This window comes from Falco cherrug, chromosome 13 (assembly GCF_023634085.1).
Source record: "Falco cherrug isolate bFalChe1 chromosome 13, bFalChe1.pri, whole genome shotgun sequence".
NCBI classification, from domain to species: Eukaryota; Metazoa; Chordata; class Aves; order Falconiformes; family Falconidae; genus Falco; species Falco cherrug.
The window spans coordinates 31,350,099-31,378,046 of record NC_073709.1 but is presented as its reverse complement, the minus strand read 5'-3'; the positions used below and the strand labels follow the sequence as shown (position 1 = coordinate 31,378,046).

General features: G+C 45.2%; 1 protein-coding gene across 1 annotated transcript; it reads left to right on the top strand.

Moving 5' to 3' along the window:
- On the top strand, positions 1-27,323 carry TOGARAM2 (TOG array regulator of axonemal microtubules 2). The gene is made up of 16 exons (XM_055726008.1): positions 1-28; positions 914-1,048; positions 2,358-2,430; positions 3,465-3,611; positions 4,846-4,896; positions 6,587-6,780; positions 8,827-8,968; positions 10,610-10,715; positions 12,481-12,716; positions 13,931-14,089; positions 15,141-15,258; positions 16,000-16,103; positions 17,529-17,727; positions 18,923-19,139; positions 24,718-24,804; positions 27,046-27,323. Exons 1-16 carry the CDS (start codon positions 1-3, stop codon positions 27,321-27,323), a joined length of 2,274 nt encoding a protein of 757 aa, XP_055581983.1.
- Positions 27,324-27,948: the final 625 nt, after the last annotated feature.

Below are 27,948 nucleotides of genomic sequence, written 5' to 3'. Positions count from 1 at the left end.
ATGGCAATGCAAGATGACTTTGCAGCAGGTAAAGGGGGCTGCAGCAGGCTGGGGACTTCTTCAGCCAGGGCTTGTTACAATCCTGTTCCTGCAGCATGTTCGCCTGCAGCAGCAATGCTGGTACCCAGGATTGCTGTTCGGCTCAGGGAGGCAGAGCGTGTACAAAAGCTGCATTCAAAGCACTGGTCACGAGACCCTGGAGATGCTGACAAGTGCAGCAACTGTTCTTAATGCTGTACAAGAGAGAGCCCAGCCTTAGAGGCTGGGTAATGGGGAAGATCTTGGCTGGGATAAGGGGCAGGGAAACACACTGTATATCATTTTGAATTTTCAGGAACAGCCAAGATCACAATTTTTTCGAGGCTGGCCATGTCTATGTTGGTGTTGGGTGTCTCTGCAGTAAAGAAAGCAGAGAAGAAACCCCTTTAACAGTGAAGCAGAATGAAGCACTGAATATGTGGAACATCTAATGCAGAGTGTGAACCTTCTTTTAGTTATGACACCTGGTGATTAATTGTTTGTGTCTTAGTACTTCCTTTGTCATGAAGAGAAATTAAAAAAAAACCAGCAAAACCCAACCCAGAACTGAGTGGGATTTACGGAAACAAAGAACTTTAAAACTACCTTTGGAAAGCATCTACTGACTACACCTTACCAAATTGTAGAGACCATTGTGGGTTGCCTAGCTTGTAGTCATGGTCAGGCAATTAGAAAACAACATGCTGATTGGTAGAATGTTCCGCTGTCACAGTGCTGGAATGGAAGCACTTCAGCAGGCACAACACCGTGTCAGTCAGGCTGTTGCAGACTGGCGTGCACTACTGATGTGTTAGTCTTCTGTGGAGAAGAGATGTCTGTTTCTTCGTATCAAGTGCTGTGAATTTGAGTCATTTATACTGCCTTTATTTTAAAGTGAAGTACCACCCTCCATTTGCTGTCTACTGTGGGAGTGTTCCCAGATTCAAACCCAGATACACAGTTCTGCGAGGCGGAAGCACTAATTCGAACTTGCAGTTTTATGGCAGCAGCTGGAGCACTGAAGAAGAAGGTGAGCACAGAAAGGGGTTCAATATGCGATGGTGGCCTCAGCCAAATGAAAAAAACCCAAAACCAATTTCAGGGATACATGGTTCTTGGAGGTCAGCCCTGGCTCTGTGTCAGAATAGGTGGCTGGTGGAGAGCTGCAGATGATGCTGCCCTCCTCCAGTGGTGTGCATGGCATCACATTTTTCTATCATTAATTTATTATGCTTTTTCTGTTATCAACAGTAGCCAAATCACTATTACTGACAGCCAGAACAGGGACTGTGGCCCAACTGGCCATAAATTGGACATGGTAATGAGGTGCAAGTCCTGTTTCTATCCTTGCTCTCAATGTGTGGTCTCGCTGTTGGTAAATTCCCAGTTCTTCCTCTGCTTGCCCATAAGATCTGGCCTTGAGGATGGGGTAGTGCTGTAGAAACACTGGCAAGGTCTGCTGCTTGCTGAGATGTCTTTCTGCTTTCCAGAAATACCGGCACCATGTTGGTCATTACTGGTAGTCTTCACAGAAGCCAGGTCCAGAAGTGGGAATCTTTTTTTCCCCTCTTACTAGTGTGGTCTTCAGTCTCTCTCTCCTGGCTTGCTAGCTTAATGCTGATCAGAATTAAACTGGTGCTAGTTTTACGAAAAATAAAAACAAACTGATCTTCTGAATGATTAAAAAACCCTTGAATGCCTCATTCAAATGGGTTATCCATTTTTTCAGTCCATATTGACAGCCCAGAAGAAGCAGCAGATGAGTTTAGAGAACGGGAGGTTCTCTAAATGAGATGAGGAACCTCCATCCTCAAGGGCCATCTCTCCCCTGGATGTCTGGGTCAACCAGGCTAGTGAGCATGACACCAGCACTGAGGACAGAAGTGGTTTCTGCCATGTTTCTCACCAAGTCTTAACCCAGGGTCCCAGAAAGAGGGATGTGAACAGTGTTGCACTTCAGGCTGTCTGCAACGCGTGTATGGCAGACTTCATGTCCTCAGCATATATCAATAGGAAAAGAGGTCTTTAAATGGTTTGCTCTCCAGTGGCTCCTGCTGTGTTTTATGATTGAGAAAACAGCAGCAACCGGTCAGAGCAACAGAATGTGCCTAATCTGGTCAAGCATATCCTTCTACAGTTAGTAAAATAGATGTATCTGTGAACCATCTGTACATTGTGGTTACTGTTGCTGACAGCAAATACTGGTATCTTGATGGCTTTTTATATCGGCTCTGGTTTAGATGGAAAAGGTGGATTTTTAGATGGAAAAAGGCAGTCTTGCAAACTCATATCTGGGTTGTCTCAGCTTTTGAGTTCTACAGCCATGTTCTTCCGCACAGGTAACTCTAATAACATTTCTAGAGTTCAGCAGCTTTTGTGCAGCTTCGTCTTCTCCCATGGGTCTGCCCAGGGGTAAGTGACAGGAACTGGCAATTCTGGCTGTGGGGCATGAAGTCCAGAGCCCATCCGCTTGGTTGCCTTTGCAGGAGGGACAGAAGCTGCAGTTGTTTTGATTTTGCTGTGGTGGGCAGGAGAAGGCAGATGACTAAGTTTTGTAAACAGGATAAAGAAAGGGCTAGTATACTTGACTTCAGTCTTGCAGATCCCAGACCAAATGTATCCTTGACATTAACTCTATTGGTTTCCCTGGAGTTTGAACAGGTCCTGATTTGGCTCTTCAGCTGTGACAAGAATGATGGGATACTAAGGAAGGCTGTACATCTACCCCCAGGCTCTCTATCCTCCTTCCTAGCCATGGCACGAGGAGCCTGAAGTAGTTTCAGCAGGCAGAGAGACCTTACACAGAGCAGCAGGGTAGGGAGCTCTGCTGAACTTGATAAATGACAGTAGGCCTGAGATGATGAATTGTGTGGGAGCTGGAGAGCACCGAGCATCCAGAGACCATGGTAGGATCCGGGCTGAAAGGCTGATGGGGGGACTGTAGGAAGGGCAAAGGCAGAAAAAAATCATGGACTTGAGAAAAGTAGGTTTTGGGAGCATGCAAAATGACTCTGTGGGGACTTGGCTGAAGTTCAGTACTGGCTGGTAGGGGTAGTGAGAGGATAGTGATCTAAACCCATTCCAAAAGGCTGAGGGCAGCGGCATCCCAGAATGTCCTTCTGCCAAGCAGGCAGATGCCAGGTGGGAATGCAGCTGCTGCCAGAGAGGTGAGCGAGGGAGAGAGCTGGCAACAGCATGGGACATGGTCTTTCCCTCACCGCTTCCCTTTTGATTGCCCCTCATAGGCTAAGCTGCTCCACCAGTTTGACTTTTCCTGGCAAGCCCTAGCTAAGAGCATGGCTAAACTTCCTGGGGCATCAAAGGTGGTAGGTTGGATGCTCAAGCATTTTACTATTTCTGAGCACTTCTGCTGAATTCTTCTACTGAGTTCTAGTGAGCACTGCGTTCTACTATTTCCAGGCTTTGCTGCTGCCTTTGCATTGCAGTGGTGGGAACGGGAAGAAGTCACTGGGAATGGCTTTGTTTCCTCCTATCCCCAAGTCTGTGAGACCATCTGATGGGGCTCCTGACAGCACTGCATTGTGTCTCCCAAGCTCTCAGCACCTGGATTTCCAAGAGGCCTGGGAGATGAGGTAAGCCAAGGTGTCTGGTTCTCCAGCATGCCATTCACCTTGTGCTTCCTGCCTTGGAAGGTTATTTTCCACAGTCAGCTCTCCAATATATTTGTGAAAATTTGTGTGCATTCAGCATTTTGTGTATCTATGATGATCCAGCACAGTGTCAAAACCAGCTTCATACACGCTAAGAGCAGGGCTGGCGGCGGGGAGGAGGAGGTAGGACTTAAGAGGACCTTAAAAGCGGGTCTTCTGTTGGACTCTGATACTGATTTGTTCTGTAATCTTTGTGGGGCCATGTGGGAGCTGTATTGCATGGATTGGAATACAGCATCTGGCTTTGTGTGTGATGTTTGACTGCCAATTTTTGTACCTGCAAGAGTATGTTAGGGCAAACATTGGCTATCGTATAGCTATCTGCAAATTCAGGTGCCACTTCTGTAACTGTCAGTTGTAACTTCTCTGTGTCTGGGCCTTCACTGTGAAAAGAGAGCCCAGGCAAATCTCAGTTTATAGATGTAAAGTCCTATAGATGTTTAATATTTACCTATGGTTTTAAGATCAAAGGGGGCAAGGTGCTAGAGGACAGTTACAGAGCTGTAACTGATAGATATTGGCTTGGATATGCATGGGGAAATCTAGCTGTCAACCTGATCCTAGTTAGAACAATAAATAAGGAGTCATAGAAATATACTTCCAATTTAAAAGCTTCAGCATGGCTTTTAAAGTGCATACTGAATATACTTACCTACCAGTTGAGTTGGACAAACATTTTTTCTTCTGGAAAGAGCAGGGAGGTGTAACAGTGTTTTCAGGAGACAGCAGTGGTATTACCATGTGCAACAAGATCCTGTCATCAGTTTTAGGCATGGCCAGGCAAAGTTAGACTTCTGAAGCAGCATAAAGTTGGCTGCCCTCAGTACAGACTTGACATCTCTTGCTGATTCAGAAAGGATGTATGTAACGGCGAGAGCCACTTAGCTCCAAAATGAAAGACAGCAGAACTGGATAGTCGAGGCCCAAATTGAAGGCTAACTCCTGCATTTTAGCTGGAGCTTGATGAGCTCTATGTGACTCAGCAACTGAAAGTTTAATGGCAATTAATCAGCTTTGCATATTATCGTGTTTATGGATTGCATTTCCTCCTTCATCAGAAAGACCATACTAAGAAAGTTTGCCTCCTTTAATGCTACCCCCTACTTCTCCTTCTGTCTTCTCATATATTCTTTTCTCCTCCATTTTCTTAATTAAGGGCAAGATCAGGCAGAAGAAGTGAAGAGAAGACCCATACATCTGCAGGCAGGTATAGGGTATGGCTGTCCTAAAATGACCAGAGGAATCCTGATCCATGGGTGGCATTGTGAAAGTGTGGTTAAAAACCATCCTGTAACATTTTTTCAGTTCCTTGATGTGCTCGGAGGGCTGCCCCAGAGCCCAGTCACTGGGACATGTGCTCCGGTGATTCAGTGAAAGTGACTCCAGCATGGAGTTATGAATGGCAGCATGGAGTTATGAATGGCAAGAGCTGGAGGGGTACCTTAGGGCCCTGGAAATGCAAAGCAGGAAAAGAAAAGATTCCTCTACATCATGCTCATACCTTTTGTCTCCCTGCATGCTCTCTCACGTCATGAAGATTAGAGAAAAATCAGGTATTTCACATGACATGAGAAATGTTGCTACTCCTTCCTCCTACGCTTTAAGGAAAAAAACCTTCCCTTGGAGCAGTTTCTGAACTAAATCCTTTGAGGTCTGAGGTAGATTCATCAACACTGCCTGTTTTTGCACTGTGAGAAATAGTGAAACCTTATGTGATAGTAAGTCCTTGTGAATTCTCCATTTACAGAGAAAGAGACTTTAAAAAGTATCCAGCCTATGCAGGATCAGAGCTTTTTGTCCTTTTAGAGCACAAGCTGAAATTAAATGTCGAGTAATGAACTGAGGTTTCATTTGCGCAACTCATTTACTTCAAACCACATATGCTAGGTTTATGATTACAGGTTTCTTCCCCTGCTCTATTTGCATATGTGTCAGTATTGCAAACTGAGCTTGGGATAGGAAATGCCTACTGGCTTCTTCCCCCTCCTTGCCTTGCATTATCACTGAGTTGCACAGGACAAAATGCAGTGTCCGTGTCAGCCAGTACTTTTAACTGGAAAACCTCAATGACACCATTGTTGTCCCTTTGCCATCTGTGGGTTTGTAGCGATAGGAGACATGAGAATTTAACAAATAATTTTGCTGATGCAGAAATAGGCATAAGATCCACTGAGCCCTCAGCACAGTGTTTGTTCTGCCAAATAATGGGCATGCCCCATAGGAATGATTCTTTTATTGCTGATACGCAGCTAGGATGCTGAACGCAACTAGGGAGAAGTATTGCTGAGTAAGTAAGGTGACACTATTGCTGAATCCATTCTAAGCTAGAAACGAGGTGTATTGTTAAACCACCTCTCTCTTTTACTACTGACCTGACCATTCCACAGGGAAAAAACCCTGATTTAAAAAATTTATTCCTTTTTTACTGCTTGGCTATCACATGATTTTATCATCTGTGAAGCCATGTAAGGAACGATTAGTTCTCCGAGTTTTACCAGATCTGTTGGAGAGTATTTCAGAGTGAGCTGCGCTGTGCTATTCCCATTACGAAAATCAGCCTTTAGTCAGGCTGCCACAAAAATGGCCTGATCTCCTACAATTTAGATAGAATGAAACGTCTTGGGGAAAATGAATTCTCTAGCTTCAAGAACACAATTCCGGTTTTTAGAACTTTTTAGCAATCCTAAGCTTTTCTTTAAATGCCCTCTAAAATATTCCAATGCAGAGGAGGAAATGTTGATTCTTACATTTACAAAGGCACATAGGTATGAAAAAACAGGAGTTCTTTCCGTAACTGGGAAAGAGAAGATGTTGACTAAAAGCAGAATGGATAGGAACAGACAAGAATCTTTTTGGCAAGGGCAATCTCCATGTCTCAGCTCTTCTTTGTCAAACAGATCTGCTCATCTGTTTTCAGTCTCTGCAGGCTTTGACCCACTGCCTGACATTGGGACAGATACCATTTTCCCCAGCATAAGCCAAGCAGGCAGAGAGCGCGCTGGTACTGCCTTGAGGCAGCGTGTTGAGAGGCTGTCATTGCCCAGCATCCCCGTCATCGGTCAGAACGGCAGGCTTCCGCGCAAATCCTCAGGTGAGTCTGCTCTGCTGCAGCTCCCACACCAGCTCTTTCCTTGCACAAGGAGCACAAACCACCTCATTGCTCAACCCAGGTAAGATGTTGGGTTCAAAGACTGTCCTGAGGATTGAGAGCAAGCCTGCTTTGGATCCATTCCAGCTTAGTGGTACTGGACCAGGTGGTGCTTACAGCTCCACAGGAAAGCTGAGCTGAGCTTTACCACTACCTTTAGTGGTAAAGCCTTAAGCTCTAGCTCTTGTCCAGACTGACAGTCCAAAATACAACACTGGTGCAAGGAGGCAGCTGTAACTGCAGGGCTGAGCTCTGGTGCAGTCTGGCAGGGTGTGCTCACCGTGCACGTATGTGTCCCACAATGATCAATTAGCCAACTCACCATCCTGGCCCTCTGCCTGTGCGGCTCTCCACCTCGGCAGACAGCGTTTCTATTATTGCAGCAAGGGTTGTCTCTGCATGGAAATTAGTGACTTGGTACAACCGTGCTGTCGCACCTGCAAGTTCTTATCCACCCAAATACAGTGGCTCTGCATAGCATACAGGAGACGCTGCCTGGTACTCCCAGGCTGCTTGCTACCTGCAGTAAATACACAGCAGGTAGTGACTCCATAGTGATTCTCGTCTCTCCTTTGTTGGCAGCCTACCTTGGTTTACAATCCTGAATAGCGTGAGTTAAGGAAAAGTGGGCTAGGAATGATACTTTGAATGCTCTTTTCTAGTGACGCTACTCCAATTTCCAAAACTGACCAGAACTAGCCTGATATGGCTCTCCATTCATATTCAATAGAGATGTGTATATCTACATACTTGTGCAGTGACAGTGACATCAGTGACATCCCAATTAGTCCCCATCTGATTTTTGATTCTACAGTTCCTCCATCCTCCATACTTTGTAGAACATGCAAGATAGCATACAAACCCTACAGAGACCATAGCAGTTTGTCTAGATTCTGTGCAGTATCTGTGAAGTGTACTCAGCACTTTTAGACAGATCAGGTGTTTTCATTAACGCTTTAGAGAATGAGCTTTTGCGTGCAAGACATGACATTTTTGACCTACGGTGCTTTTGATGACAAATAGGTTTCATAACAAATGCATTTATCATCTGAATTTTCTTGTACCTTGTGTGTTTATCATCAAGAGAGTGTGTTTGCCAGCAGTTTGCATCTGTATTTACATATTTTTATTCTCAGTTCACATTTGGAAGGCTTGTTTGTCACTCTTCTCTAGACTAGAAATTGCATTTTTCCACAAGATAAAGCTTAGGCATTGCATGGTTTGCAAACAAGCACATTTGATGACAAACCAATTTCACCTCAGCATCTTCAAAATACAGCCAGTGGTACGGTACCTCTGAAATGGTAAATATTCATAACACTTGGAAAATGGCAAAACCCCAACAGACTACTACTTTCCCAATAGTATGCTAAAATATATGGGCACTCAGCTGCCTTCTGTCTAGAATATTTGAAGTAAATGGAACCAGAGGCACTGTCAGATGTAGAGGGCCAGGTATCGCTGTTCCCTGGTGGTTGGTCCTTGGGGATTTGCCCCAGCCCAGCAGGACGTGGTTGTTCAGGCTTGGTGCCCACTGTGGGGCAACTGGAGATCTTTCCTCGAAAGTTACGGGGTGCCACTGCCCCCAGTGCTGCAGGTAACAGGGAGGTGATACAGGGAGGTATGTGCACATCTCAGGAGCTTACTCCTGGAGTAGCAAGTTCTGCTGGGTGGCACTGGCTCCCAGTGAGTGTGAGCTCTGCAGCACTATGAATCTGCAAGCTGGCTGTGGTACCTACATGGACCTGGGAGCTGGCTCTGTGTGCGCAAATTTCAGATTTACACAAAGAGCTGGTGCCCAGCTAGGGGTGACTGGGAGATGGCTGGGTGCTGGGGAAAGCAGTGCGCCAGAGAGCAGGGGAGTCTCTGAACCAATGCCACTTTGCACCCCTAGGTAGTTTTGACTGGGAGATTGGGTTGCACTCTGCTCGGTGGTGGGGTGCCTTGCCCGCGGGTATGCAATGCTGGTGCCTGACCCTCTCCTTACAGCAAACTCACTGCTGGTCATTGCTGCAGGCATCCCAGAGAGGGGAGAGGAGCCAGAGTGGGAGGACACCCAGGAGGCCAGAGCCTTCCCTCACCCACAGCAGGAGCTGCTCAACGCGCTCACATGGCTCGGCAGCAATGACTGGTAAGAAAGCCCTCTGTTCACTCTTTCTTCCTCTCAGTGTAAAGGTAGGCTAGAAACATTTCTTTTCTAGTGCCTCTGAGCCCAGACAGCCCAGATGTCTGAAGGGAACTAGTGAAACCACTCCAAAGCAATCACAGCATAAAGATGAGAGCAGCCTTCTATTTGCCTTGGTCCATAACAGTGCTACAGCCACAGCAGATCCGTGCTGTTCCCTAGATTTGCCTTCTGCTCCATGTAGCTGCAAACAAAATCTTCAGGGAAGAGAGAAGGTTGTGGAACAAGATGATGTGCTGGCTGTAGCCAGAAGCAGGACAACAGTGGTCTTGAGTTCAGAGACTGGGTGGCCTTGGGTCACTGGCCCAGGTGGGACTGTCTAAGGATTTGTCTCTGGTCCCACTTCTGGCAGCAGCAGCAGGCCACAGGGTCTCTGTGTGACCTCCCGCATGAGAGTCCCAGGAATGCCTTCGGGGAGTTCCTGTTTCTGAGAAATGGACTGAGACATGGTGCAGAATGGCTCAGCCTGTCATTTCTCCTGAAGGGCTCATGGCAGAAGACAAGGAAAAAGAAAAAAAATCCTTTAGGAATGTTGCATTTTAAGAATTCACCTTTTTCCTTCTCACTGCTGAATATGGGCCTGAGGTACTTTGTTGATAATCACAGTGTGTCCTGAAATTAGACACAGGCAGGAGGAGACTTTACAAATTTCAGGTGATATTGGTTGTCTTTTTGATTTCAGGACCAGCATACACTCACTAGGGCTCCATTCACACAGGGGCAACCATGAAAATTCTTCCATGATGCATCTCCTTGTGTGATCATGTTGTTTTGCCCCTCTCCTCTTTCTCTTCCCCGTTCCTGTTTGGTGCTCTCTGAGATGCAGAGAGCTTCTGCAGGTGTGGGGGGTCTGGGTGATGGTCGGGAACCCCAAGAGGGGATGGGCTCCTAGTCCTGCCCTGCAGCCCTGGTGAACCAGTGACTGCATCCTGTGCCTTCGTGTAGCTCAGGTCTTTCATAAAGAAAGTGCTGGAAGAGGTGGAGGTTTACTACTTTCAATAACACGTTGATGTTGTGGGTGTTATTTTTAAGTAGTGATTCTCTGGAAAATCTCGTGGTTTAGCTGTTCTTGCCTAGGTGTAGAACCTTTTAGGACACGCTGCTTTTTTGGGGGGGGTGGGCGGCACAACTGGATTGCAGAGTGCAAACTCAGCTATCGAGTGACAGTGCAGACTTTCACTCCTGAACTGCCCTCTGGGGAGAGCAAAGAGAGAAAATGCACCAGTAACAACCAGCTGGGACTCTTATCTCAGGGACTGGTTACAGGGAGGGTGCAACAAACAGAAACATGGGACAGTCTCCCAGCTTCGAGGAGTAGTGACATAGGGACTTCGTGTGCCAGGGATTTCAGAAAGGCTGTTTTCTTTAATGGCTGAAAATTAACCCATCCACTCTGAAACTACCTATTTGCCTTTTGGATTTCTGTATGCTTTTAACCGCCTGGCAACGAGTTCCATGATTTAATTAAATGTTGTATGAGAAGCACCTCCCTTTGTTTGTTTGAGCTGAGACCCTGGTAACTTCAGAGGTTGCTGCCTAGTTCTTGGGTGGTGAGAAAAATCAATCTTTTTGGTAATTGCCTTTCAGGGAGCAGAAGACAAAGGGACTCTTCAATGTCAGATGCCTGGCTGCCTACCACTCGGAAGTCCTTCTTTGTAGACTTCATGATGTTTCCTTGGCAGTTACCAAAGAAGTAAGAACACCATGTTTAATTGTGTCCCACCTACCTCGCTGCTACTACATAGGGTGTAGAGTAGATATGTGCTTGTTCATCTACAGGTGTGCTCAGCGTCTGCCTTCATTACTGTTTTTAGACCTCATCTTTCTAATAGCTGTGTCACCTATCTATATGATTGGTCTGTACCTATAGTTACATTTACTGGTATGTAGGGCATCGGCCTCTCTCCTCTTTGAGCCTAGGTGTCATTACAGTGCAATATACACATGCAGAAACAGACACTAATCAGGTGATTTGCCACAGCCCAAATCTCTGCCAAGCTGTAATTAAACACTGCAGCTTTTGCCTCCCAGTTTCCTTCCACTTTCTCTTCCTCCTCAGCATCCTGGAGGATTGACTGCAGGAATTTATTTTCTAGCATTTTCCGATGATGTTGTCGTCTTCATTTCTGTGCGCTTTTTGGCAATTTGCCCTTTCCATTGATTTGTTGCCTCCATGCATGGTGGAATTTTGCACTGCAGCCACTGGGTGCTTGGAGCGGCCGTGCCATAGAGTTTGCAGGGCAGTCGTGCACATCTCCACTATTTCATCTCTCAGTTAGCAGAGAGGTCTCAACCTAAGCTCCTTAATAGTATCTGTGGCTATATTTCCAAATTGGCATTTGCCTATGGCCTGAACCAGCTGCCTTGTACACAATTGCCAAACAGATTTCATTTTCCTTTGCTTGCAGATGACAGTACAAGTTAGCTCGTTTCCATGAAGGTCAGTCCTCCTCGCCAACACTTCATGACATTGGAGGCCTGAATGCCCCTTGTGTTGTTGGACTCTTCCAACCTTTCTGTTTAGATATGCTCAGATTCTCCCCCTCTGAGATTGGGGTTAGGTGAAGAAGCCCTTTCAGCTTAGCTCATCTAGTTTTTATATCACTTTCATATTTCTGAGGAGATTTCCTCCTCTCTGTTGTACACACTTGTGCAGAGACAGCTTTCATTTTTCGTTTCACTCTAGTCCCAGATTTCGCTTTCACAAGCACTTCTAGCATTTACGCCATGAATTTTTATGAACAGGCACAACTAAATCTGGCAGAAAGAACCACTGGTCTGTCCTTCAAAGTGTCTTCCAAATGAAGTGCAGGACTCTGAGGTGCTTCTTCCTTACCATTGTGGGAGAGCCTTTTGGAAGCAGGGATCACTCCAGAGCAGCACTGAATGCTGTAAAACCCCACTGATTGCAGCTGTAACTGCACGTGATTTCCAGGCTGCTTGAGTGCCTTGAGCTCAACAGCTAGGGTTCTCCTGAGTAGACAGAGCTGCAGATGGACTCAAGTCCCTGCTGCGAATTAGTCTGTAGGCTTGAGCCCATATCTTTTGTTTCCTGGTTGAGTCCTCAAACTGCCAGTGCTGCACTTTTGGACAGGAGGAAGGTATTATTTTTCCTCTATCTTGTCTTTATGAATTGTGCCTTTATACTTTAAAAACAGCCCCAGATTTAATTTTTTTTTTTTTCAGTGAAAGGGCCTAAAATCAACGCAGTGTACATTATGGGCTAAGCAGCACATTTTATTCTAGGTGAACCAATATGTTTTAGGCCTGCAGTCTCATTAAAATTGTATTGCATAAGCAGGCCTGAGGCCAAAGAAGTTGGTATCAGAGTAAGTGTGTTTCTCTGCTTGTGGTCTTCTGCTCTTGTGTTCCATCTTGCTGTTTCCTGGGACATTTGTCTAGGGGAACTGATTTTCTTTACAAGGTGATTCTTACATTTCCCCTCATGACTTCTCCAGGTGAACAACCCCCGCTCGAAGGTGTCTGGCTCGGCAATCAGGACGCTTGGAGAGCTCTTCAGAACCATGAAAGAGTGCATGGACCACGAGGTGGATGGGGTTGCTCAGGTCTTGCTCCAGAGGATGGGGCACTCCAACGAATTCATTCAGAAAGCAACTGACACATCCCTGGAGATCATGGTGGGGAGCGTGACTCCTCCACGAGCAATGACTGCTCTCATGGCTAGTGGAATCCAGTACGTTGTTCTTCTCTTGGTGGTATCTTTCACCTTAAATTGTGTGGGCAGGAGGAAGGAAGGGGTGGCAGAAGGGGAATGATGGGAGGGGAAGGTCCTTTCTCCTGCATCTTCTGTGTACTCTGTGACTAGGTATTTGGGTTTAGATTCGAAACAAGGACCCTCGCTGCCTTCGTCTTACCATCTACTTCTGCCCGACTCCAGCGCATTTGTTCTCACAGTCTGTCAACACTGTCTAGGCATGGTGAATGATGGGGAAGTGAAAGTCCCTGCACAGGGTGGTGATATAGCCTTGTGGCTTTGTGGGAAGAGGGACAATGGCAATTCCAGCAGTGAGTGCCCTTTGATATTTCACCACGCTGACCACAGAGGCGCTGGGAAAAAACATGCATCATCATAATGCCATTCACTTGAGAAATAAGGAGGCTAATTGCTGGGGCAGGGAGCACATGGGGGAGAAGCTGCTGGCTGTGGCACAGCCTGCACAGCAGGTGCAGCTCCAGCCAAGAGGGGCCTGTCGTGTCTGTCATGTCCTTAGAGCTCCACTTTCTACTCCAGTTTGGCGCTGCATGTTAGCCTTGAGATGCTGAGTCACTTTACAGGCACTTGCACAGGCTGACTCCCACGGGACAGCTGAAGCAAACGCTGCCTTCAAACATCTGTGCTGTGCCTGATAGTTTCAAACAGGCACTTTCTAGAAATCTAGCTAGAACAACTGCTGTCTTTTCCTCAGCTTTTGAAAAGGGTAAATCATTCAAACATAGCTCTTGTCAAGGCTCAAAGAACAAGTTTGCTGCATTACTAGATTTTCTGCAGCTGCATGGCCCACAGGGTTTTTCCCCCCATTTTTTTTTCTAGGTCTGCAGACTTGGAGATAAATGGGTAGAATAAAGCTCAATCCTGCTGCAGCCGTGTCTGTGTAGTGGGAATCCTCTGACAAGTCAGCATGATTTGTCTTCCATCAGAGTAGGGAAGGGAATTGTGCATCTGATAGTCCAGGGAGACTGAATTTTACCCTCTTCCTTGCAGGCAGTCTCTCTGTACAATGTGAAATTTGTTTTTATCTGAGGACAGAATCTTCTACAGGTGGCTAAAATTGCAGTGAGAACACCGGCCTCCTTCCCCCGGCAATGACAGGGAGCATGCCATGACCAAGGCCTGCGCTTCTGGCCCTCCTTTTCCCTCTGCCCCAGTGTTTGTTCTCTTGTTTCCAGGCACCACAACGTCCTGGTGCGGAAGTGTGCAACCAAACACCTACTGACTGTGGTGGAGCAACTCAGAGCCAAGAAGGTCATGAAAAGCACACGTGTCAATGCCAGCCTGCTGGTGAGCGTGCTGGTGCAGCTTGCTCAGGACTGTCATCAGGACACAAGGTGATGGTCTTCATTTTACTTCCTAAAATATGAAAACTGTTTGATGTTTGAATGTAAATAATAAAAGCACAAAAGAGTGGAAGATAAAGTAAATATTTAAGAAAGTGACTTCACAGTGTGGGTAATGTCTGGGAAAATGACTGTTCTGGGTAACATGAGGTTATCCAGCAACAATAATCATTGCCAAATTCCTGTGACTTGAATGAGTCTTTATTGAGATCAACTGAGCTCAGATTAGTCAGTCCAACAGTTTTGTTTCGTCTTATGTGTGCAATGCATTGGCAAAGAGTTGGCCACTGTTCATCACTGAAGGATCCCAAGCATTTATTTCTGATAAGGTTAATACTGTCCTAGAAAAAATCCAGCTGTCTTTAACCAATGCATTCAGTCTTTCTAAACCTCTTCTGCAGATTTAGTTGCCTACAATAGTCAAAATTTTTTCTTCCCATTGTGTAATTGGAGTTGTATAATGTTGTCTGTGGCTGAATGACCTCCAGATTTCCTCTTGAAGATAGCTGTGGTTTCATAGTAGCAAAACCAAACCAAACCCCCTTACTTTGATTATTCCTTTAGATTCCCATTAATAGATGCCAAGAACACATGAGCTGCCTGTGTGCATACATGTAGTATAGAATAATAAAGAGTAAGCATGGGATGATTTGTCCTAGCTTCTTTGCCAGGTAAAGAAAGGCAAACTGTGCAATGGCAGCAAGACACTGCAAATGAGCCTCGACAGCAAAGCAGATGTGCTTCGCTCGTCCCACAGGATCCTTTGATCCCACAGAAACATACTCACAACTGTAGAGTGAAATTGTATTTTCCTGTTGCCCTGTGTTTTCCTCTTGCCTCTTGTGTTCAGCTGGCAGCATTGTGCAGTGATGACAAGTGGAGGTAAACAGCTCTCCGTGCTGAATAGGTAGTAACTTCTCATGAAGGTATTGCACATGAAGAGTTTAACATATCAGCTTATTCTCTTAACGCTTTTCCTTTGCTTAATCACAAGGGAGAAAAGAGTAATCAGCTGTATTCATTTCTCTCTTTCCTCTGTTAGATGTTATGCACTGAAGATGCTGAGTATATTGAGTAGTCATCGCAAGTTTGATAAGTATCTGAAACAGTCTGTCCCCTCAAATGGCTTGGCAGATATTATGGCGAAAATTAAGCAGAAAGTAAGTGCTTGCTAGGAGGAATGTCTCATTTATGTAACTACTGAGGTTGCTAAGATGAGATTAATCAGGCTCCTGGGAATGAACTGTTGATCCTCAGCCTGTTTAAGTGCAGTGAAAGAATTAGTATTGTTAGAAATAAAGTGGGTGTATTTTGAATGTCAGCCACAAACAGGATAGGGAAATGGGAGAAAATGTTTTTACCTTCAAGGTATAGAAAACCCCACTACCTGCCCCCCGCCCCTGCCCCCAATAAAGCAAGGAAGTGAGAATAGTGCTTCTGAAGATTATACTGAAGATAATAGTCTTTGCAATAGGAGAAAGAAGTTGTAGTGCCAAGAAAATTTCCAAATATACAAAAGATGCACAACACAATCATAATTGGTACAAATATTGTCTGTATTCTGGGAGTACTGCCCTGCTGTCATGCACTGTGGAGCTGGAAGCAGCTTTGTGAATTCAGCATCCAGTGGAAAATCATCCCTTTGTTGTTTTTTCAATCCTCAACGTTTACTTTCTAGAAAGAAATGTGCCTTTGTGCAGGAATAGGGAGAGTGAGTGTGTGTGGTTTAACCCCGGCTGGCAACCAAGCACCATGTAGCCACCTGCTCACTCCCCGCACCGCACACACCCCCCCCCCCCCCCCCCCCCCCCCAGCCCCAGAGGGATGGAGAGGATATTTGGAAAGTAATTTCCCATTTTATCTTCGATAGATTCATTATTTTTTTTAATATATATACATAGGGTATTGAAGACCATAAATGTGAACCTCTATCTGTCAAGAGCTCCGGGAAGGCTAGGAACAGTGGCTTGATGTTGCCCCAGGACGAGCTACATTCTGATGGAAGGTAGTGAGCACTTCTGTTATATCTGACAGAGCACATGACAAGCTTTACATGTCTCTTCCACAGTAAAATCTTCCTGATGGAGACGGGCTGTGCCAGAGATTGTTGCCTTACCCCACAGATCTTCACTGACAAAAAATGTCTACTTCTGCATTAGGCTGAACACAACTTCTCTGGAGGGTTTTCCACAAAAACAGAGAGAGAGGAAGAGACACCCACCAGCTGCAGCTCACAAAATCCTGTGCAGCGGTGAGGACAGTGTTGCAGAGGTGGTGAGAGGGTCGTGTCTCTGCTGTTTCGGTTGGGCCAAGTAGTTTCAATCACAGTATTCTTACTGAGTGGAGTCTTTTTTAGATGGGTGGTTTGACAAGAAGTCCCAGTCTAGGACCAAGATGCCATTCCCCAAAATAATACTTTCCATGCAAGTAGTTTGGCCTGGCTGAATCATGGCTTTCTGACCCTCAGAGAGTACCAGGAAGATAGTTCCTGAGCAGTTCTCGTCAACAGATGTCTCACTGTGGACTTTTTCTGTAGCTATTCATGTCATTCAGAGCCATTAATGGTTGGCTGACGGGCAGCATGGTTTTTTCACTTCTGCTGCAATCAGCATTCAAGAGAGGAATTTGGTCCTTGCTGTCTCCCCCTGCCAGCAGAAGAGCTACTTGTACTTGTCCTCCTCTGATAACAAAGTGGATTTCTTTAGCTCTGTTGTGCTCAGTGGTGGCGGGTGACCACACACCTCATTAGCATGGGTAGGCTCTTCCCATGCTCATAGCAGAGAGAGTTGATCCAAGTGAATTGTTCCTGTTGGGTGTGTTAAACTGTGGATCCAGTCCCCAGGGAAGCAATAATGGGAGTGTAGTGGTGGGGTATCTGGCTTCTGGTTTTGCCTCTGTTACTGTGTAGGGAATAGTTTTATAATAAAACAACCCACTGTCTCCATTCCCAACATTACTGATCCTCTGGATCCTTTCAGATATGCCCCTTAATCTCTCTGGGTCGGATTCATCTGTTCAGATGCATCTATGCTATTTATCCAGATTCCCATACCTGTTGTAGAGACACTTCCCCAGAGTAATTGATTTCCTTATAATACAGACACCTCCCGTAAGATGAGACAATTCAACTTGGAAGTAGTGCCTATTTTTCCCCAGGAAGGGATGCTGGATGGGTACCTGGGAAGACATCTGAAGACAAATGAGATGAATCCTATCCTCATTGCCTTGGTTTTCCTGAATAAGTCCTAGTGATAACATTACTTGCAGATTGTCTCTTACAAGGATTGTCATGAGATCCAAGTTGCTTTTCAGATCAGGATCTAGCTGAAGTATCACATAATAAGGAAATATCTTTGGGATGTTTTCCTCACAATTAACTGAAGATATTATCACCAAAAGGTCTAACCTTCTTTTTATTTTCCCATTTGAGATCTGGCTCTGATGGACGCATGTTACCCCGTCGGACAGAACACTGCCGGCCACTTCGGACTGTGGAAGAAGTTGAACAGCTTAGTGAGCTTTACAAGCTCCTGACAGCCAACGAGTTTCAGAGACGAATGGAGGGAGTGGAGCTCCTCCTGGATCACTGCAGAAGCAGCCCCCGGCTCATCTCCACTAACATTGTCCAAGTATGTAGGGCATCTCTATTGCTCTTTTCCTCTTAGCTCCCTTCCCAAGCCTGTAGCAGTAAAGTTAACCTAGTGTGTCTTGGCTACACTATCAACTAGCTACATACTGGTTGTTTGGAACAGGCTGGTCCCTTCTTACCCAGAATAATGTAATTCAGCTCCAGGCTTCAGGACAAGTGATTTCAGTCCAGATGTATTTCTCTGGCAGGTGCCTCTTAGTCCTGTTCACGAGATGATGACAGAATGTTCCTGTAGCTTCTGCTGTCTCCTACTACCGGTTAGGTTGAAATAAAGGAAACCCAGGCACTGAAAGCTTGGCAATTGTTCTCTAGAAAAAAAATGGGTTGGGATGGGGGAGAGAAGTATCAAGCTGAGTTGATTTAAAAAAATATTTTTTTTTTTTCTTTTTTAAGATCCCTCTGTAAACTTTATCTTGTCTTGCGCAGTTACAGCTCTGCTTGTTCACTTCCATCCTCATCCCTTTCCTGATTGGGAAAGACTTCTCTCATCCTTCCTGGGAGTCCCTTTTTCTCTTTGGAAAGAGGAGGAAAATGACTAAAGATAGATCTTCTGTTCTTTCTCCTCCAAGCAACTGCTTTTTTTCCCCTTTTCCAGAAAACAGTGCCTGATAATGTGGCTGTCAAGGGACTGAACCTGCTCTAATGAGAACTGCACAGCACAGTAAACTTCAGAAGTCTACCTGTTTGCTAGACAAATGCTCTGGATACTGACGAGTTCATCAGAGCCCTGCACTTCTTCAGATGCAGGTTCTGAGACAGATAAAACAAAACTTGGATCTCATCCAGCCACTGTTTTGGCAAAATCAAAACTACCCTCGGTACCTGAGACAACTTTATGGAAGAATGAGCATCGTAAATACCTGTTTTCATACCTCTATACCAAAGATACTATTTGGTGTTATTAAAATAGGATTAATGTAATGATTTATAGGTAAACAGAAACACCATATGAACTATCCTGTCCCCATCCAAACTGCTTAAGAAAATATGAAAAACTTTTCACCCAGCATGAGGTTGTGCAACCACTACAGCGAGCAGTCCACAGGAAAACAGTGAAGTTGTGCTAGCAAGTGCTGACCTGACAGAAAGGATTACATTAATTTGTTACGTTCTACATCCCTTCTTGAAACAAGGACATTTTAATCCAGCTTTTGTGTTGTTTGTTTTCTGAACAGATATTTGATGTTTTTGTCCTGAGACTTCAGGATTGCAACAAGAAAGTAAGCCAGCGGGCGCTGGAGGCACTGGCTTTGATGACACCCGTGCTCAAAGGTGCCTTACATGCAGTGCTGGTCGCTCTGGTAGCAGCAGTCACCGACAACCTGAACTCAAAGCACATGGGGATTTATTCTGCGGCTGTGAAAGCTCTGGAAGCATCCATTGCTTACCTGGGTAAGGCTGACTTCTGACATTGACTATCCTCAACTGCAACTTCTCCGTCTTGGGAGTCAAGTGGACACTGAGTCTGTTGATACCTGTGGTTGTCTGTAGAAATATCTGGCTGCTGCAAGAGGTTTATGAAGTCCTGTCTGCATTCTTCCTATCCCGTTCTGTTGTATCGTGTTGTGACGTGCAGCCAAATGGATGCTGTTTATCACTTGGTTCACGTGTTTTTTAATTCCATAGAGATGACATAATAGGCATTATTTGAAATTCCTGCCGGAAGAGCATGAGGGAAGTGACTAGCATCTATTATGGCTGATTTTCCTCCTTCCTCCTAGGAAACTGCATGCGTTTTGTTTTTATTGAATTGGATTTCTAAAATGTGCATTCAGTTTTCAGCCACTAAGGCAAATGGTGAAACACACGGTGGGAAGAGTGGTGGAGGGTCTTTGTTCTCGCTGGCCTTTTTTCCACGTTCTGGCAGTGGCAGCTCTCCTGACAGGCGTGCCTGGCCCTCTCTGACCCCAATATGAGAAGCTTTGAGCTCAGTTACTCATTTTGCAGTTTTGTGTAGTAGTTTATCCATGTAAAGCTGAAATGAAGATGTCCTTTTGAATGCAAAGATTGTGATCTTGTATTTAATAAGATGCTGTGTTATGAAAGATTATAGTGGAGAGCAGATGAAGGATGAAATGCTTGTTCCATAGTCAGGCTGGGAGGCTCCGTGTGTGTGGGGCTCGAAATGCCTCAGCTCCCTTCTTCCAGAAGGGTAAGGATCCTCTTACCGTCCTCTTTTCTGGCTGCTCGAGCATGGGGCTGCAGGTATGTCTATTGATGTTAAATGTGTATCTGCAGTAGGAAGAGGGTGAGGTCCCAGTCTGCCCTGTGTCCTGGACCATATGGCCCACTGCAGGTTGTGCAGCATGTCTTCTGCTGCCTACCAGGGTCATGCTCCACCTCTCAGGGATCCTCAGGCTCGTTTTGGTTGGGAGCACCTGCCCTGCAGAGTGCACGCCCAGCCCATCTGTTATCGCTGCCCAAAATGTGTTTGGACTGGCAAATACAGTAGCATGTTCCTTCATGGGTAATAGTACAGAAGTCAATGCTGGTGCCTTTACAGTTCATCAAACCAGCTTTTAACAGCTACTTTTTGGTTAGTGTATTTGGAATTATTCCCTTGTGATCTGCTCTAGAAACTGATTGTATGCATGTGGGTAGCATGTGTTTCTTAAAAGCATATGGAGATACTCTCCTGAAGTTAGCTCCCTGCTTCCCCTCACCTGCCACAGGTTTCAATCTCTCTTAATTTGGAGGCAGTAACCAAAAATAGGGCAGTCAGAAAAGCAGCAATAAAAGGATGGGAGTAAAGCAGAGTGGGATTACGCAGAGATGTTTTTTCTCTCACCTCAGTTTTATGGTTGATGGTAATGATTCACGACAATGAGTACAAGCACAGGCCACTGGACTGTGTGGCGCTCTAAGCGAAGAAGGGGCTGGTAGGGTTGGTAGCAGCCAGGGGCCACAGTTGACAACCAGACCCAAGTCTGTAGCAAGTGTTGTTCTCTGTGACTCTTGGGTTATTCTTGTGCACTTTATTTTAGGCAGCTGGATCCCCTGGAGGATCCACCTGCAAGGATATAGTGGAGACATGTTGCTATTGCCTGGTTTTCTTTTTGCACAATTTTGCGTAAGGGAGGGAGGCTCAGGCTGCTCTGGGTAGCTTGTTGCAGGTGTTTGCATCTGCCCACTGAAACCTCAGTGAAGTGTTTAAAGTTTGGTCAAATGAATCCAGGCCTGAATTTCCCTCTTATTCTTCTGGTGTAGATTCAGCAGCACACTGGCAATACTTGTGTTACCACTGTCACTGGTGCAGCTGTGACCAGAAGTTTCTGGTCCCTCAGGCTCTCCACCTGCTGTTCACTCCAACTCTGACTTGTGTTGAAATGTGAGATGAGGGCTGGTGTGTGCATATTTATGCATGCAAGGAGTTTGGTTTTGGAAAGATGAATGCCATCAGTAAAAGTGTTCACCAGGAGTTTTTTTACACTGATTTCTGTCTACGTTGGGAAAGCAGGTCCCACGTAAAGGTGTTTGGGTTCTATGGTTGATGACAGGTTTGCAGATCACTTGTGTCATTTGTGCTATATATCAAAAGGACCTGAATTCCTGCTGACTCTAACTGCTGAGCTGGGTAACCAGAAGCTGTGGTGGTGCAGTCTTTATGCACCAGCTCCCAGACAGGCTTGAATGGGTACCAGCATTTCTGCAAAGTGCCAGGAGCCGCTGGCTCTTGTCTACTTTGGTACAGAAGGAGCTGCACAAGAAATCCTGGAGGACACCTTTGCTCCAGTTCAGGGACAAAGGAATTTTTGGAGGTTGTTTGGGCTGAATTTGAGTTCCCAAATGAATTGCTTTGCTGTTGGCACAAAGGGACACTGCCCCATCGGAGCTTCTGCAGAGCAGCTTCCTAGAAGGCTCTACATTACAGGCATTAGCCGATCCTGTCTGTTTTCCACCTTTCATCTGGGTCTTCTTTTTTTAAAAGGGAATTTGTGATTTGCCAAGTTCATTTCTTTAGAGCAAACAGGTATAAATCCAGCTGGAAATGATGTCTTGCCCCAGATGTTGTTCTGCATGGGGCAAGATTGCTATAGCCCATAACTACACAGCCAAGGTCTGCTGTAAATTCCCTTGCCACACAGATTTATTGTCAGCTGTGAAAATGCAGCACTGGGTGAATATGCCTGAAAACTTTAGTGTTGAAAAGGCAGGTCTTAAAGGGGAATTAGCAACTTTCTCCATATCAGCTGCTTTGCAAACTCAGTGGATTTGCTGACCTGCTGCCTTTCTGTGTCCCAAGTATAGGGTTCTTCCAGATCATGAACTGCAGGGAAGGGTGTGAGACCTGTGCTGCTCTTGGCTCTTACCCATTTTTTGTGGTGCCTGGGAGAAGGTTGGGAAAACTTGCAGAATCCTGCTAACAGAGGATGCGGCAGACAGATCCCTTCAGGATTTGTATGGAGCTTTCTGTCATTTCCCTCTCACTAGTTCTGAGGCATCACTCTAAATTTTCCAGGCTGGCAGAAGTCTGAACAAGAGCAAGGCACATTTGTCTCTCATCACACTGACTTTACCCCAAAGACAGTTCAAGCAAACAAGGTGGAATATATATTTTTGGTTCTGCTCATTTTTATGGACATTAGTAAGAATTCAAACAGGCAACTGAATCACAAATATTTCAGAATTCAACACCTGGGGCTTTAGTGGGGGAAGGAAGGCTCTGCTGGAAAAATGCATGAGTGAAACCTTCCCATGTGCTTTAAAATTGTCTGCCTTTACAATTTAAAATCAGGTGGCAAATGACAAACACACCCCCGCCCCCCAGAACTCTAAAGGATTGTGCTTTGCTCCTAGCTTAGAGTAAGGGAGTGCAGTATCTTGCCCCATTGCTCCACCGAGTTTCATGGCTAAGAGCCCAGCTATTGCTCCGAGACTCTTTGTTGACGTGCCTCATCTTTTGAATTTTAGGTGAGACTTCCTCCTTTGTCACCTTTAACGATCTATGCAGGAATGCAAGCTGGTTAGAAAATTGCTTGATCACTTGGTGTAAAAACAAAGCAAAACAAAAAAGCTCCCATCCCAGAGACCAGAATTTTACCTACCAACAATTTGCTTCCAATAATGCCTGAATAATTTATTTAGCTTAACCCTGACATTGGCTTGGACATCCCCAGCTGGAGGCCACACACATTCATTAGCTGTGACCAGTGACCCTAACCTTACTCAAGGGAACCACCTTGTAGATGGGGACGAATCATCAAGTCAAGCCCAACTGCAATGAGACCAAGACATACATCTTGCTCTCCCCTGACACCTGTCCTACCCTGTCCTCTGTCATGAAAGAAATGCCCTTCAGATGGCCACTGCCTGATGCCAGGGCATGGAGTCCGGCCAGTAGCCCAAGTAACTCCCAGAGGAACCAGCCCCCGGCAAGAAGGGAAGAGGAATTTCCCCTGTAGGTGTTAAGGTGGCAAAGAGGGGACCACAGTGAAAATGAAAGCATGGAGAAGCAGATGCTTCTTTTGCTCATATTGCAGGTGCTGGGCTGTCAGTCCTGTGGCCAACAGGTTTAGCCAATTTGTAGTACAGAGAATGAAAGCTAAGTTAATAAGTATTGAACAGCCTGCTGCCTTGTTTTCTCTAACAGCCATTAAAAGCTCCTCTGTCTTTAGGTCTCTCAAGGCTGCTAAAGTAATTGTTGCATAAATCTGTTACTGACTTGAGCTTTGCTGTTTCAAAATGCACAGGGCATTTGAAACCCTTAAATTGAAGGATGAATGGTGCCTATAGACTCAGTTTCCTAAAACCCAAGCAAGCTAACAGTTCCCCCTCAACCAAGCAAAACCCAAGTCTTCCCCTGAAAATCTGTGTAGATACTAATGATGAACTAACATTTTGTACTCCTTCAAGATCTCCAGATCTTGAAGTTGGGTTTTTTTTCCCGTGTTTTTTCCAAAGCATCAGCTGTAAAGTTACTCCCTAGGGAGGAACAGCAAGTGTGAAGCAGCGTCTGCCAATGCTGCAGGAGTGTGAGGCAATAGGTGTCTGTTTAAAAAGGTGAACGAGAAGAGTGTAATTACCAAAGCAGCAGCTTAATTAGGATAGCAGGATCGGTTCTTTACTGCATGCTTGCAAGAAGGTCACTAGGGACTTCCTTTTCATATCTCATGCAAAAAGGAGCACTTAACAGCACAGTGCTACTTAAAACCACTTTGGGATTTGGCTCTGTAGTGTTTCATAGAGAAGTAGGTTGCCTGCTTTATTGGTGCCACTTCTGGTGACACTGTGAGGTATCACAGTGCATCCCCTGCGCATTCTGCCTCCAAGAAGAGCTTGGCTTGGCTTGTCAAAGCTGTAAGACTGGAGGCTTGCAGACCAATCCAGGCAACAGTTTACAAATTAAAACCAGACCTCCAGTCAACAGCAGGCAGCACAGGAAAAACTGAAATACGTATGACAGTCAAGTATTAGGAAATCAGTTTGTTTTCCAGTCTCTCTGACAAGATCTGATTTCAGAGATGTTACAAGAGCCCCCAAGAGTGAGTAACTTTGAGAAATGAGCAGCAATTCTCTCTTGTGAGATTAACTTGGAGTCTTGTCCGTAGATCCCAACAGGTAACTTAAAGACTTAACACCAGCTTATCCTTGAAGTGTGAATGGATGTGTGAACTTTTGAGCCTTCTCACCCTTTTCCTCAGCGGAGGGAGGAGCTCACTTCTGTGAAGCTCCAGACAGAAAATCTTTTCCCTGCTTACACATAATTTAAATGTTGAGGGCCCCGATGTGAAATGTTTAACACAGCTCCTTGTACAGCAGTCAGCTTTGGATTTACAAATGTGAAATGAGAGCTTTTCTTTTCTGAATTTAGAATCCTTCCAAGTAAGCCTGAAGGAAAAAGAAGACAAGGACTCAGAAACTGGCAGAAATGTACTTTTATTTTTAAAAATGCAGTTACTTCTGCCCTCCTGCTATTTTTTTTTCCTTGTACCCTCAGAAGAGTAAGCAGAAATACATGTTTCTCTTTCAGATAATTCATTGCTGCTGCAAGAACTTGCCAGCCGAGTGCGTTTCCTCAGAGGCCAAGCTCTGCAGATCATCACAGAATCTCTCTCAGGTATTGCCTCCTTCGGCTAATCTCCACTTCTAAGTCAAGAAGTCTTCAGAGGGAATGTTTAGAGGGAATGCCTCGGAATAGGCAGTGCAGTAGCTCATCAAGCATCAGAAGGTCCTGAGCTTGTCTCTCCTGCAAAATACACACAACAGACGTATTTGGCAGGGGTTTGCCTGGCTGCTGCAGAGGTGTGCAGCACGTGAGATGAGGATGGTGCTCAGGCTCCAGCACTGAGCTCTCACTGGGGCATCTCAGGACCCGCCTTTAGGAAAGACAGGGGCTAAAAATACCCTGGCTGGCTCCTCTCTTTGAAGGACAGTCCAGTAAAGGTCATGGAGGTCTCTTGAAAGTCCCTTTTCTAAAGTGAACAACCATCCTTCACGAAGAATTGTGGCAAGTGCTATTTCTGAGGATCACTTGTTTTGCCATCACGGGATTCTTGTTTTCCTGTTAGAAACTTGAGGCTGAATCCTGCGGAGCCTGGGGCTCACAGTGTACGGGGAAACTCAACACACATATTACAGGCAAGGACTCTGTGCAAGGCAGGACTGCAGTTCAGCCCAGCCCACTGAGGCTCCCTGCCTGTATTGCAGAGATGCCATGGGACTCGGGGCATTTCAGGGTGTGCAAACAGTCTATTTCTAGATCCGTGGTGTCCGACACGCTGCAAATGCAGCTGATAATTGATTTAGAATAGTAGCTTGCTATGTCAGCAGTAGCCAAGGAATGGAAAAAAATTATAATCTCAATATATAGTAGAGAAGACTATTTATAGCCTTGCTTTAGTTAGGGCTAAATCCACTGCTGATTATACCAGCATCTTTTATTCCAAGGTTTAATACCCTTGGCTTCTTCATTATGAATCTCAAAAGGGCATGTTTAGCCATAGTGAACGTAAAAGGGCCTTTAAAGATAACCTGAATAAAGTAAATCTCCATAAACATAGAATTTAGTTTTATAGTCATTTTAATCTCTTTTTCAAAGAAAGCATTTGAACGTAAATTGGGACTCCTTCAGAGAGAGCAGGTGTTCTCTCTGGGGTTTAGTGGGAACAGACAGCTCTTTCTCTTCTGAAGCTCCATAGTGACCACTGTATTTAATAGCATTTAAACTCAAATTAACTCTCATTTTAAAATAGGTACCATAACCCTTCTTGTGCTTACCAGAATTGTTGTGAGGTACTTCCAGGAGCTGTTTAAATGTTGATGCCTGATGCTAGATTAACAGTGTAGAGAAAATGAAGGTCCTTCCACTACAGAATAGTAAGTGGTTACGGCATAATGTTTCCACTGAACAGAAAATAAGAACTCTGTCTCCAGAGCATTTCAGATTTTGATCTCTCAGCAAAATCTGCCATGCAAGGAGCACGTGGGTAGTAATTTTTTGTTTGTATTTAGTGTAGTTCAGAAAATGAGCTAAAAGCAGACTTCAGAGGGAATGAGAGGGAATGTGTGTGTTTTGGTTAAATTTCACCCCCCATGTAAGGTTTTCTCTCTCTCTGTTCCCCTATTTCAGGGAACATTGTGAGAGTAAATGCCATTAAAATTGTGAGATGCTCAAATGCCATGGCAATGGGGTCTGGGTAATTACCTAGGAAGACATCCTAAAGGTTGAAACAGCTGTTCATTAGAAGCCACCAAGTATGAGGGGAATACAGCTCAAATTAGACCGTTGTGCCAAAGACATCAGTTAGTCACTGATCTTTCTAATAAAACTGTCAAGCAGCACACATCTTTTGTGGGCTGGAGTTTTGAAGTGTGGTATAGTACTGCCATTTGCTGTGTGCCACTGGACAAAGGGAACAGCCACATTAGACTTTTGGCATTTTTCTTCAAAGGTCACAAAACAGCAATCGTCCTTTTTATTAGAAATCTGTCAATTACCTCTCTAAGCTGCATTTCAAATTCTTCAGCAGCTGGTTTAGACAACTTTTTAATGGAAATAAACAGCCATTTGACATTTTTGCCACTTGTAGTGCAGAAGCAGATAGTGAAATGATTTACAAAATGGGTATGATTCACTTTGCTAAATCTATCATGGATACAAAGCCTCTGATTTGGAGAAATTAAGGCCCTCAGAGGTTGGTTGTTCTGTTCAGGGGATGACCAGCAACCGTTGCCTGTTTCTGGGTTATTGGGCTCTTTGTGCTTGCTGATACTAGCCAGAAAAGACTTCTAGGAACAAAAAGTAAAGGTACTTGTTTGCATTAAGGTTGTTAAACAGCTTGTGTCTCTCGCCCAACAGTGCTTGTGTCATCTGTTTATCCTTGGAAACCCCAAGCCATCCATCGCTGTGCCCTGCCCACACTCTGGTTCTTCCTGGGAAACAGGACCCTGCCTCTCAGAGGCGGCAATATTGGGACTGCGGTCATCAGGCTTGCAAAGACCCTTTACAAAGTGATGGGCTCCAAGCTGAAGGAGCTTGCCAAAAGCCAGACTCAGCACGTGGCACAGAATCTCTGGAGCATTTTGGACCTGACAGATGAAGGCTTGGTGTGCTCCAGGAAGCAGATGGAGAGGTGACGAGTGGCAAAGGTGGATATGGCAGTGCCATTGGTTTGAAGAGTAGGATGGAAGGTAGTTATTCAGTGTTTCTTTAGATAGTGTTTTAAAAAATAATAAAAAAATAAAAGGAAGTCTTTTTCAGAGGTTTTCTGTCTTAAGCTCATGTTCCCTAAGAAGCTTGCAGATACCAAAAAGATAAAAACCTGTGTGTAAATGTAATTTGTAACTGTAAAAAGGAAAAGAATATATTTCTGTACATACTTAGAAGTAAGAGATGTGCGCATATATATATTTACTTACAAAGTAAGAGATGCAGTTTGGAAGCACTGGGGCTACAAGATTACATGGCTCGACTCGGGGAGCAGACAAGGGGTGACTGGGACCTCCTAGGCAAGAGGCTATGCAGTGGGGTTATCAGAGGATGTGCAACTCCCTGTACGTGCCAGTATACATTATAGGTGCCAAGCTGCAAGGGGGCCCCTTTACAAGTCTCTGATAGCTCCTGGTGCAACGGCAGATACCTGAGATGTCCAGGTCATCCTCAGACCCCTAGTCCCATGACAGTAGAAATCTCCCCAGCTGCACTGAAATTTTCTTCCCATTTCAGGGGATGCATCTTGTCTGTAGTCCCCTGTGCTCCCCT